The 12,760-nt window shown below is 44.0% G+C and overlaps 1 protein-coding gene across 1 annotated transcript in view; it reads left to right on the top strand.

Moving 5' to 3' along the window:
- Positions 1 to 12,760, top strand: part of galnt18b (UDP-N-acetyl-alpha-D-galactosamine:polypeptide N-acetylgalactosaminyltransferase 18b) — a 472,052-nt gene that overhangs the window by 359,667 nt on the left and 99,625 nt on the right. The window contains exons 7-8 of the mRNA XM_068046700.1: positions 2,156 to 2,341; positions 8,092 to 8,229. Coding sequence (XP_067902801.1) covers positions 2,156 to 2,341; positions 8,092 to 8,229 — 324 coding nt within the window. The remainder of the gene's footprint in view (positions 1 to 2,155; positions 2,342 to 8,091; positions 8,230 to 12,760) is intronic.

Here is a 12,760-nt window from a genome sequence, read left to right on the forward strand (position 1 = left end):
CATGAGGAAAAACTTTTTCACCCAGAGGGTGGTGGGTGTCTGCAATTCATTGCCAGGAACAGTGATGGAGGCAGAAACTCTCAGTTCTTTTGAAAGGTACCTGGACATGCACCTGAAGTGCTGTAACCTGCAAGGTTATGGACCAGGTGCTAGAAGGTGGCATTAGATCGGGCGGCTAGATTTTTTGGCCGGCACAGACACAATGGGCTGAATGGCCTCCTTCTGTGCCGTAATTGTTCTTTGGTTCTTTGGTCCTGTATACTTGCATTAGAAGCATTTCAGAGAATGTTCACTTGGCCGATTCCTGGGGTGAAGGGGTTATCGTATGAGGAAAGGCTTCACAGGTTGGCCCTGTACCCATTGGAGTTTAGAAGAATGAGAGGTGATTTTCAGAGAATCAGAATCACAGAATTGCTACAGCACAGAAGGAGGCCATTCAGCCCATTGTGTCTGGGCTGGATCTCCAAGTGAGCAATTCACTTCATGCCATTCCCCCACCTTCTCCCTGTCACCCTGCACATTCATCCTTTTCAGGTAACTGTCTAATTCCCTTTAGAATGCTTCAATTGAACCTGCCTCCACTGCACTCTCAGGCAGCGCATTCCAGATCCTAATCTCTCACTGCATGAAAAAGTTTTTTCTCAGGTCGCCATTGCTCCTTTTGCCAATTACCTTAAACCTGTGCCCTCTCGGTCTCGATCCTTTCACGAGTGGGAACAGTTTCTCTCTATCTACTCTGTCCAGACCCCTCATGATTTTGAATACCTCTATCAAATCACCTCTCAGCCTTCTCTTCTCCAAGGAAAACAGTCCCAACTTCTCCAATCTATCTTCATAACTGAAATGCCTCATCCCTGGAACCATTCTTGTGAATCTTTTCTGTACTCTCTGCAATGTCCTCACGTCTTTCCTCAAGTGCGGTGCCCAGAACTGGACGCAATACTCCAGCTGAGGCCGAACTAGTGTCTTCTACAAGTTCAACATAACTTCCTTGCTCTTGTACTCTCTGCCCCTATTAATAAAGCCCAGGATACTGTATGTTTTATTAACTGCTCTCTCAACCTGTCCTGCCACCTTCAATGATTTATGCACATATACACCCAGGTCCCTCTGCTCCTGCACCCCCTTTAGAATTGTTCCCTTTATTTTATATTGTCTCTCCATGTTCTTCCTGCCAAAATGGATCATTTCACATTTCTCTGCATTGAACTTCATCTTCTACCTGTCTGCCCATTCCACCAATTTGTCTATGTCCTTTTGAAGTTCTATACCATCCTCCTCACAGTTCACAATGCTTCCAAGTTTTGCATCATCTGCAAACTTTGAAATTGTGCCCTGTACACCATGGTCTAGTACATTAATATATATCACGAAAAACAAGGAAAAACCTTCTTCTGGCCCAAAAAACATCCATTAACCACTACTCTCTGTTTCCTGTCTTATTGAAACATATAAGATTCTAAGGGGTCTTGATAAGGTGAATGCTGAGAGGATGTTTCCCATTGTGGGGGAAACTAGAACGAGGGGACATGGTTTAAAAATTATGGACCTCCCTTTTAAGACTAAGATGAGGAGAACTTTTTTCTCTCAGAGGGTCAATAATCTTTGGAATTCTCTTCCCCAGAGAGCAGTGGAGGCTGGGTCATTGAGTATATTCAAGGCTGAGTTAGACAGATTTTTGATCTACAAGGGAGTCAAGGGTTATGGGGTTAGGCAGGAAAGTGGAGTTAAGCCCAGCTAAGATCAGCCATGGTCTTATTGATTGGCAGAGCAGGAGCGAGGCATGGGGTGGCCTACTCCTGCTCCTAATTCTTGTGTGTTCTTGTGTTCTCCAACTTCGAGAGCTCCCCCTTAATTGGATGGCCAGCCTGGCCTCTGGCCACTAATTGGCCAATTCAGGGAAAATCGCTGTTCCCCACAGAAGTGGACCTTCTGAGTCCCATTTGACCTTGATGCCAGAGTTCTGAGCCAGTGGGGAAAATCCTGCCCAGAATATCTCAGGTTCTAACCCACCTCTGGATAGCTCCAAACCTGACTCCCGATGGTCCCCTCTTGTTCGTGGTATCTCTCTGCCATCTAATCTTTTACAGCATTGTGCACGGGAACAATATTTAATTCTGTTAAAGGAGTTTACGGTTGCTGTGTCTCTCCACAGGTCTGGCAGTGTGGGGGCAGCGTCGAGGTTCTCCCTTGTTCCAGGCTCGCTCACATTGAGAGAGCTCACAAACCTTACACTGAGGATCTCACTGCCCATGTCCGCAGAAACGCACTGAGGGTAGCGGAGGTCTGGATGGACGAGTTCAAAAGTCATGTCTACATGGCCTGGAATGTTCCAGTCGAGGTAGGTTAATAGGAAGAGGTTAGCTAATCTGATAACTTCCTTTGATGGACCTACTCACTGTGTGTTCCATGGCAAGAAGATGTTTATATAAAAAGATTGTCACCACGACTGCCTTCGTTGCCCCTCTTCACCCCTGTCTCCACAACAACTTATAGTTATCTAGCACCTTTAATGTAATAAAACGTTCCAAAGTGCTGCACAGGAGATACCATAAGGAGATGTTAGCTGATATTCACTGGCAAATGTGCTGATTGGCCTCATTCTGGATCATTCAACGCACCAAGGCTCCTTCGACAGCACCTTCCAAACCCGTGACCTCTACCACCTAGAAGGACAAGGGCAGCAGATGCATGGGAACACCACCACCTGCAAGTTCCCCTCCAAGTCACGCACCATCCTGACTTGGAACTATATCGCCGTTCCTTCACTGTCGCTGGGTCAAAATCCTGGAACTCCCTTCCTAACAGCATTGTGGGTGTACCTACCCCACATGGACTGCATCGGTTCAAGAAGGCAGCTCACCACCACCTTCTCAAGGGCAATTAGGGATGGGCATTAAATGCCCAGCGACGCTCACATCCCATAAAAAGAATTTTTTAAAAATTGATTTCGAAAATTGTTACGAAAATGTGTTATCGGTGGTGTGCACAGCCTGGATTGTTTACCTACCTGACCCACTGGGAGTTGGGGGGATGCGGGGAGTGTAGAGGTGGGGGTTGGGGGGGGTGTCAGAAAGGCGTGGGGTACCCATAAATTGGGATTCCCCCACATGCAGTGGAGTGCTCGTGACATCACCAATCGGTTCCCCGCCCACAGGCCGGCCTGATTGACCGACTTCATTTCTAGTTGAGTGGGGGGCAGGTCAGCGGAGGCTGTAGGACAAGGTAGGTGCCCCCCCTCCCCCCCACACTGGGGGAGAATGTGGGGGTGGTCAATCGGGAAGGGGGCAAGTACGGTAATCAATTCAGGAGTGGGAGATCGGGGCAAGGGGGCAAATTGGAGGTGGAGAAGGGGTTTATGTTGTGGGGGAGGGATCGATCAGGGGGCTGGACAATCCCAGGGTTTCTGCCAATCTGATGAGGGCTCATCAGAGGCTTGGAGGGAAGTCGGAGGCCTGGCTGAGGGGGGGTGGGATTTCAGGCAGTGGATGACTGATCGCAGGGCTTCCTCAGGGTACCATGCTAGATCCAGGAGGTAGATGTAAAAGCCTCTCCTCCTGATCCGCCTGTACTCTCCTGGATGTAATTTCTGGGTTTCCTGAGGCTCGGGAAACCTGGCTGGCCAGAGTTAAAGTTGAAAAGCTGAACAACAACAAGGCTCACAGTCTCATTCTCATGTTTAAAGTGTGAACACGCCTCCTTTGGAGGGTTTGATCACTTTCCCATCTCAGTTAAAGCTGGAAGTGGGCGGCTTGGATGTGGGTTTGGGTTGAGAATCGGATTTTAGGATCTTACTTCCTTGCCCACCCAAGTCAAACCCACTGTCTGCTGCTCCTTCCAGTACTGCCTCTATCTTCTGTAAACTGCTGGTGGGGGGATTAGACAGTGAGTGTGGCAGTTGGTACTTATGATTCGATTTGAGAATGTACAATACTGTCTAGATTAGATTTTTAGATTAGAGATACAGCACTGAAACAGGCCCTTCGGCCCACCGAGTCTGTGCCGACCATCAACCACCCATTTATACTAATCCTACACTAATCCCATATTCCTACCAAACATCCCCACCTGTCCCTATATTTCCCTACCACCTACCTATACTAGTGACAATTTATAATGGCCAATTTACCTATCAACCTGCAAGTCTTTTGGCTTGTGGGAGGAAACCGGAGCACCCGGAGAAAACCCACGCAGACACAGGGAGAACTTGCAAACTCCACACAGGCAGTACCCGGAATCGAACCCAGGTCCCTGGAGCTGTGAGGCTGCGGTGCTAACCACTGCGCCACTGTGCCGCCCTGTCGTTACTGGTTTTTCAGTTCAAATGTGACTTGAGTATGAAAGCTCTCTAATTTCTCCTGAGTGACATGCATGAGATAATTTAATAAAATCAGGCCAGGCATGACTGATCTACATCAGCTTGGGGAAAGAGACCGACACAACTTCGGAAAGCTCTATCTTGTATTTGTTCAACTAATAATAAGCCACTTCAAACCTTATTTGTGTACGTTCTTCATTCTGCCTAATAGAGTTTCAGTTCTTAATGAAATAGTTGACTGAGAGCAGGGAGATATTGAACATAATTCATTGCATAATATTAGGAAATGCACAAGCAATTTGCAGAGCAGTATAGTTGATTGAAGTGTTGAAAGTCTTGAGCTGATTTGCATCCCCCAGGAGAGTGAGTGAGTGAGTGAGTGAGGGTGTGTGTGTGTTGGGTATTTAGAAGGGAATATATATATTTACTGTCATATTTCAGACTGTGTGTTTAAAGCTTTGCATCTTTATTGACTAAGTCTTGCTTTATAATAAATTAATAATTTTGTTGTTTATTAAAGAAACCTGTTTGGTGGATTTTATTCTGGGATAAAAAGTAGAGTATATAATTGGCCGCATCAGTAACTGGGTAAATATTTAAATCTATGTTATGACCTCTGGAGAGGTGGAACTAGAGAAAGACTGTGCACTGTTCCCACCTTGGTTGTAACACCAGTGCTGGGGAAAGTGGGGGCTGTACTGTTGGAACGGTCTACACCTGAACCGTGCTGGAGCTGGTATTCTAGCGAGCCGCGTAACTAGGGAGGCAGAGAGGGTTTTAAACTAAATAGTGGGGGCCAGGGATCGACTTTGAGAAGATGCCATAAATCAAAGAGTAGAGAAAAGGCAAGAGAAATAGGTATTAATATGGAAAATGATAAACAGACCATGACAGGAAGGGATAGAGAGTACAAATCCAAGTAAATCAGCAGTCAAGGCTAGACATTACAAAAATAATAAAAGGGCAGAACTAAAGGCTCTGTATCTGAATGCACATAACATTAAAAACAAAACAGATGAACTGATAGCGCCAATGGAAATTAGTACAATCTGATAGCCATTACAGAGACATGGCTGCAGGATGACATAGATTGGGACCTGAATATTGAAGGGTACCTGACATTTAGGAAGGATAGGAAGGTAGGAAAGGGTGAAGGTGTAGCTCTATTAATTAATGATAGTATTAGTGCAATAGAGAGGGATGACCTAAGTTCAGGAAACCAGGATGTAGAAGTGGTTTGGGTTGCGATGAGAAATGATAAAGGCAAGAAGTCACTTGTGGGAGTGGTGTCCAGGGCCCCTAACAGTAACCACATAGTAGGACAGGGTATAAAGGAATAAATAATGGCACTTGTCAGAAAGGTATGTCGATAATCACGGGGGATTTTAATCTACATATAGACTGGACAAATCAGATGGGCAAAGGTGGCCTAGATGAGTTCATAGAATGTTTTCGGGATAGTTTCTTAGAACAGCACATTCTAGAGCCAACCAGACAGCAGGCTATTTAGACCTGGTATTGTGCAAAGAGATAGGATTATTTAATGATCTCATAGTAAACACGCCCCTGTGTAACAGCGACCATAATATGATTGAATTTTTAATTCAGTTTGAGGGAGAGAAGAATGGGTCCAAGACTAGTATTTTGAACGTAAATAAGGACAATTATGAGAGCTAGCTAATGTAAAGTGGCAAATTAGGTTATGGGATAGGTCAATAGAGATGCAGTGGCAGACATTTAAGGAAATATTTCAGAATACACAGAATAGATATACTCCAACGAGAAAGAAAAATGCCAAGGGTGGGACCCGCCATCTGTGGTTAACTAAAACAGTTAAAGATAGTATCAAACTTTTAAAAAAAGCCTATAATTGTGCAAAGATGGGAGGCAGGTCAGATGACAGCAAAAAACAGCAAAGAATGACGAAAGGCTTGATAAGGAGGGAAAAGTTAGAATACGAGAGAAAGCTAGCTAGAAATATAAAAACAGAAAGTAAGAGTTTCTGTAGATATTTGAGAAAGAAAAGTGTTAACAAAGTGAATGCTGGTCCATTAGAAAGTGAGTCTGGGGAATTAATAAGGGAAAATAAGGAGATGGCAGATGAATTGAACAGGTATTTTGCATCAATCTTCACTGCAGAAGATACAAGTAACATCCCAGAAATAGCTGTAAATCAGGAAATGGAAAGGAGGGAGGGACTAGAGGGAAGATAAGTACAGGAAAACACACATGCATCTCTCATTCATTCAGAACCCTAGCAATTGTTACAGCCTGTCTTTTCTTGGTAGCAGTGCTGCTTTAAGCTGCCCTTTTTGACATCCCAATAAACAATGCCAGAGACGCCCACATCCCATGAATGAATATAAAAAAGGACAAAATCTATGGGGTGGGAACTGGGGGTGGGGGTGGGGATTGGGATGGTTTCACTGTGAGTGGGTGGATTTCTGTTAGATTCCTGACCATCCACAGCAGAATAAGGTGTTTACTCCAGTTACTGTCAACAGTGAGAACAGCACAGCCACAGTAAGACAGGATTTGCACAGGAATGTGTCATTGAACACCAACAGAAGATACTGTAGCTCAATGGATAAGTGAAAATCGAGTGCAGTTTCAAAGCAAAGCAGAGATGGGAGATTATTGAGTTGTCGAGTCATATACTCTGTCCATAGTTTCACATTTCTGTTGTAAATTCCTATTTCCGTATTTGCAATGGTCCTGCGGGCACTCAGCTGCTTTGGATTCTGGGTTCAATGTTGAGTTAGCCTCTGTCGGTTGGGGAATTAGGGAGGCTGATACAATTGGATTCAGAAGCCCGAGGTCGATGAGAGGAAAAGAATAGCCTCTGGGTTCTTGTCTGGTGTTATCTATTCGCAAGCCTAATTGTGTCCATGCTGGATGAGCACAAGATTGATGCCGGTAATGGAAACCTTCATAATTAAACAGCAAGCTCCCTGTCCAGAACATCTACACATTGATTTATATCCTGGGACAGATCTTTCTAGGAATGTAAGAGTGTGTTAACAATGTGCACCATTACAGGAGATAAAAGATAACACCATGAGGTGCAAAACTCCAGAATTTCCTGGTCAATTTATGCCACTTCATAGGTAGCTTCATGCATTTGACATCTCACCCTGAGCCTCTTTGTGATTTTTAAGTAATCTTGCTGGATTTACACATTAATTTCCCATTAAATGCACTGCTGTAAGATAGGGCTGGTAATTAACAGCGTAAGGACCCTTTGATAATTGTTAATGCAATTTCAATTAATTTCTGCATTCAGAAAGGGAGTAATTTGAACTCTTAATCTCATTCCTGCAGGCAGCAAATTAATTCCAGAAGGTTTAAAAAATGCAATTTAAAAAAATTGTTTCCTTACTTTTCTTTTCTGTCTTTTTTTTCTCTCTTATTCCAGTCTTTCTTTCCCTCTCTTTCTCTTTCTGGACCTGATTTGACTCTAATTCACCCGATTTCCTTTTCCATCGTTCCTCTGTTTCTCTCTCAATCCTTTATTCTCATTGGTTAAGGAGATAAACTGGTGCTCCCATACATTGAGGTCCCAGATGCCCCGTTACCCTCGCTGCACCGTTATCAGCTCACAATCCCAGCAAATTGCGGTGTAAATTATATTTGAAGAGTGAAGTAAACAGTTCCAGCCCCTGATTTCACTGTGGGAATTAATTAACCTTTAACTTTATACCCGATTGGGATTGTGGTATCGGTATCTCCACAATTTTTGAGCACCGTGTGTTTTTTTCTTCTTGTCTCTCCAGAATTCAGGGATTGACATTGGAGACATTTCGAACAGAAAGGCTCTGAGGCAAAGATTACAATGCAAGGGCTTTAAATGGTACCTGCACAACGTGTACCCCGAGATGAGAATGTACACAGACACATTGGCCTATGGGATGGTAAGAAAAACTGGGAGAGCATCTCCCTATCACTCGTGTTTTAAGGTGCAAATGCTCGGGGGCAGCTGTTGCACTCTTATTTCAAAGTTAAAAATATCGTGGCTTCAAGTCCCACTCCAGAGGCTTGGGCCTGTAATCTAGGCTCAGGCATCCAGTGGAATACTGAAGAAATGCTGTTAGGCTGAGCCCCTGTCTGTCCTCTCAGGTGGACAGGAACAGTCCTGTGGCACTATTTTCAGTTGTGTGGAGCCAAGATTATTAAAACAGGTTGGTGGGGGGAGCGTTATTTAACTTATTGCTCTTTGTGGATTTATAAATGACTTGGATCTTGGCACACAGAGTTGGATTTCAAAATTTGCTGCTGATACCAAACTTGGAGGCGTGGTAGGCAGTGAGGATGATGTTAACCCCCTGCAACTGGATGTAGATAGGCTGGCAGAATGGGCAGACAAATGGCAGATTGAATTTATTACAGAGAAGTGTGAGATGATGCATTTTGGCAGAAGGGATCAGGAGAGGCAATATAGAATAATGGCACAGTTCTAAAGAGTGTGCAGGGACAGAGGGACCTGGGGATTCATGTGCATTGTCAGGACCGAGGTTGGAGGAGTGCACTGTCTTTTCTCATTCCACTTTTCCACAGGTCACAACATCTATTTAAATGTTTACCCGGTTACCGATACAGCCAATTATATACCCCTGAAAGGGTGGTAAAGGCAGAAAGCCTCATCACATTTAAAAAGTACTTGGGTATACACTTGAAGTGCCGTAACCTACAAGGCTACAGACCAAGAGCTGGAAAGCAGGATTAGGCCGGATGGCTACTTGTCAGCTGGTGCAGACATGATGGGCCGAATGGCCTCCTTCCACATTTCAAATTTCTATTTTTTATATCCCAGAATAAAACACACCAACAAAGTTTCTTTAATAAACAACAAAATTATCAGTTTGTTATAAAACAAGACTTAACCAATAACAAAGCAAAGCATTAACACACAGATTGAAATATGAAAGTTCCTTTTGTTTTAAATCCCCCAATTACACACATACTGGAAAAAAAACTGAAATTCTCTCTGCAAAGGTCTGTTACAAAAAAAGACAAAAAAAACCTTTGACATGTGGTTTCTCTAAACACAGTTTGCAGTTTTAACACAAGTAGTCGAACTAACTTGATTGAATTGTCTAACTAACTTGATTGAATTTTTCGAGGAGGTATGACTAGATGTGTAGATGAGGGTAAAGCAGTTGATGTCGTCTACATGGACTTCAGTAAGGCTTTTGATAAGGTCCCGCATGGGAGATTGGTTAAGAAGGTAAGAGCCCATGGGATCCAGGGCAATTTGGCAAATTAGATCCAAAATTGGCTTAGTGGCAGGAGGCAGAGGGTGATGGTCGAGGGTTGCGAGTGGAAGCCCTTGACGAGTGGTGTACCGCAGGGATCAGTGCTGGGACCCTTGCTGTTGGTAGTGTACATTAATGATTTAGATGTGAATATAGGAGGTATGATCAGTAAGTTTGCAGATGACACGAAAATTGGTGGTGTCGTAAATAGTGAGGAGGAAAGCCTTAGATTACAGGACAATATAGATCGGCTGGTAAGATGGGCGGAGCAGTGGCAATGGAATTTAATCCTGAGAAGTGTGAGGTGATGCATTTTGGGAGGACTAACAAGGCAAGGGAATATACAATGGATGGTAGGACCCTAGGAAGTACAGAGGGTCAGAGGGACCTTGGTGTACTTGTCCATAGATCATTGAAGGCAGCAGCACAGGTAGATAAGGTGGTTAGGAAGGCATATGGGATACTTGCCTTTATTAGCCGAGTCATAGAATATAAGAGCAGGGAGGTTATGATGGAGCTGTATAAAACGCTAGTTAGGCCACAGCTGGAGTACTGTGTACAGTTCTGGTCACCACACTATAGGAAGGATGTGATTACACTGGAGAGGGTCCAGAGGAGATTCACCAGGATGTTGCCTGGGCTGGAGCATTTCAGCTATGAAGAGAGACTGGATAGGCTAGGGTTGGTTTTCTTAGAGCAGAGAAGGCTGAGGGGGGATCTGATTGTGGTATACAAAATTATGAGGGGCATAGATAGGTTAGATAGGAAGAAACTTTTTCCCTTAGCGGAGGGGTCAATAACCTGGGGGCATAGATTTGGTAAAGGGCAGGAGGTTTAGAGGGGATTTGAGGAAAACTTTTTTCACCCAGAGGGTGGTTGGAATCTGGAACACACTGCCTGAAGGGGTGGTAGAGGCAGGAACCCTCACAACCTTTAAGAAGTATTTCGATGAGCACTTGAAACGCCATAACATACAAGGCTACGGGACAGGTGCTGGAAAATGGGATTTGAATAGTTAGGTGCTTGATGGCCGGCACAGATACGATGGGCCGAAGGGCCTGTTTCTGTGCTGTATAACTCTATGACTCAAAAAAATAAAATGTTAAAAACAATGAAAGTATTTTCATAACAGCATAAATCTTTGAAGATGGCAGGAAATATTCAGGGAGTGGTTAGCAAAGCATAGGGATCTTGGGCTTCATAGATAGAAATATTGAGTACAAAAACAGGGAAGTCATACTGATATATTATTTTAAATTATACTAATATAACATAAAGGGTACAGCTCTAAAGGGGTGCAAGAGCAGAGGTACCTGGGTGTATATGTGCAAAAGTCATTGAAGGTGGCAGGACAGGTTGAGAGAGTGGTTAATAAAACATACCGTATCCTGGGCTTTCTGAATAGGGGCATAGAGTACAAAAGCAAGGAAGTTATGTTAAACTTGTATAAGGAACTAGTTCAGCCTCAGCTGGAGTATTGCGTCCAGTTCTGGGTACCACACTTTTGGAAAGATGTGAGGGCATTGGGGAGAGTACAGAAAAGATTCACGAGAATGGTTCCAGGGATGATGAATTTCAGTCATGAAGATAGATTGCAGAAGTTGGGACTGTTTTCCTTGGAGAAGAGAAAGCTGAGAGGTGATTTGATAGAGGTATTCAAAATCATGAGGGGTCTGGACTGAGTAGATAGAGAGAAAGGATCGAGAACGAAAGGGCACAGATTTAAAGTAATGAGTAAGAAGCAAAAGTGACATGAGGAAAAACTTTTTCACGCAGTGAATGGTTAAAGTCTGGAATGCGCTGCCTGAGAACGTGGTGGAGGCAGGTTCAATTGAAGCATTCAAAAGGGAAATAGACAGTTATTTGAAAACGAAGAATGTGGGGAGAAGGCAGGGGAATACCCTCAGGTGAATTGGTCATACGGAGAGCCAGTGCAGACACATGGGCCGAATGGTCTCTTTTTGTGCTGTAACAATTCTGTGATTCTGTGAACCTTTATAAAGTTCTGGTTAGGCCCCAAATAGAGAATTGCATCCAGTTCTGATCACTACACTTTAGGAAGGATGTGAGGGTCCTTGAGAGGGTGCAGAGGAGATTTACCAGAATGGTTCCAGGGATGGGGGATTTTAGTTACAAGGTTAGGTTGAAAAAGCGGGGGTTTGTTCCTCTTGTAACAAAGGAGATTGAGGGGAGATTTGATTGAGGTGTACAAGATGGAGGTGACATGTTTCAATAAGGTAGGCAAAGAAAAGCTGTTCCCATTAGCTGGTGTTACAAGGACTAGGGGACACAGAGTTAAGGTTTTGGGAAAGAGATGCAGGGGGGGATGTGGGAAAGAACTTTTTTTGCAGTGAGTGGTAATGGTTAATAAATGTGAAGTCATTCATTTCGGTAGGAGTAACAGGAAAAAGGATTATTACTTGAATGGTAAAAAGTTGCAGCATTCTGCTATGCAGAGGGACCTGGGTGTCCTTGTGCATGAATCGCAGAAGGTTGGTCTGCAGGTACAGCAAGTAATTAGGAAGGCAAATGGAATTTTGTCCTTCATTGCTAAAGGGATTGAATTTAAAAGCAGAGAGGTTATGTTGCAGCTGTATAAGGTACTGGTGAGGCCGCACCTGGAGTACTGTGTGCAGTTTTGGTCTCCTTACTTGAGAAAGGATGTACTGGCACTGGAGAGGGTGCAGAGGAGGTTCACGAGGTTGATTCCGGAGTTGAGGGGGTTGGCTTATAAGGAGAGACTGAGTAGATTGGGATTATATTCATTGGAATTCAGAAGAATGAGGGGGGATCTTATAGAAACATATAAAATCATAAAGGGAATAGATAAGATACAAGTGGAGAGTATGTTTCCACTGGCAGGTGAAGCTAGGACAAGAGGGCATAGCCTCAAGATTAGAGGGAGCAGATTTAGGACTGAATTAAGAAGGAACTTCTTCACCCAGAGGGTTGTTAATCTATGGAATTCCTTGCCCAGTGAAGTAGTTGACGCTTCTTCAGTAAACGTTTTTAAAGCTAAGGTAGATATCTTTTTGAATAATAAAGGAATTAAGGGATACGGTGAGAACGCGGGTAAGTGGATCTGAGTCCACGAAAAGATCAGCAATGATCATATTGAATGGCGGAGCAGGCTCGAGGGGCCGGACGGCCTACTCCTGCTCCTACTTCTTATGATCTTATGACCTGGAAC

Source organism: Heterodontus francisci, chromosome 14 (assembly GCF_036365525.1).
Source record: "Heterodontus francisci isolate sHetFra1 chromosome 14, sHetFra1.hap1, whole genome shotgun sequence".
Taxonomy (NCBI): domain Eukaryota; kingdom Metazoa; phylum Chordata; class Chondrichthyes; order Heterodontiformes; family Heterodontidae; genus Heterodontus; species Heterodontus francisci.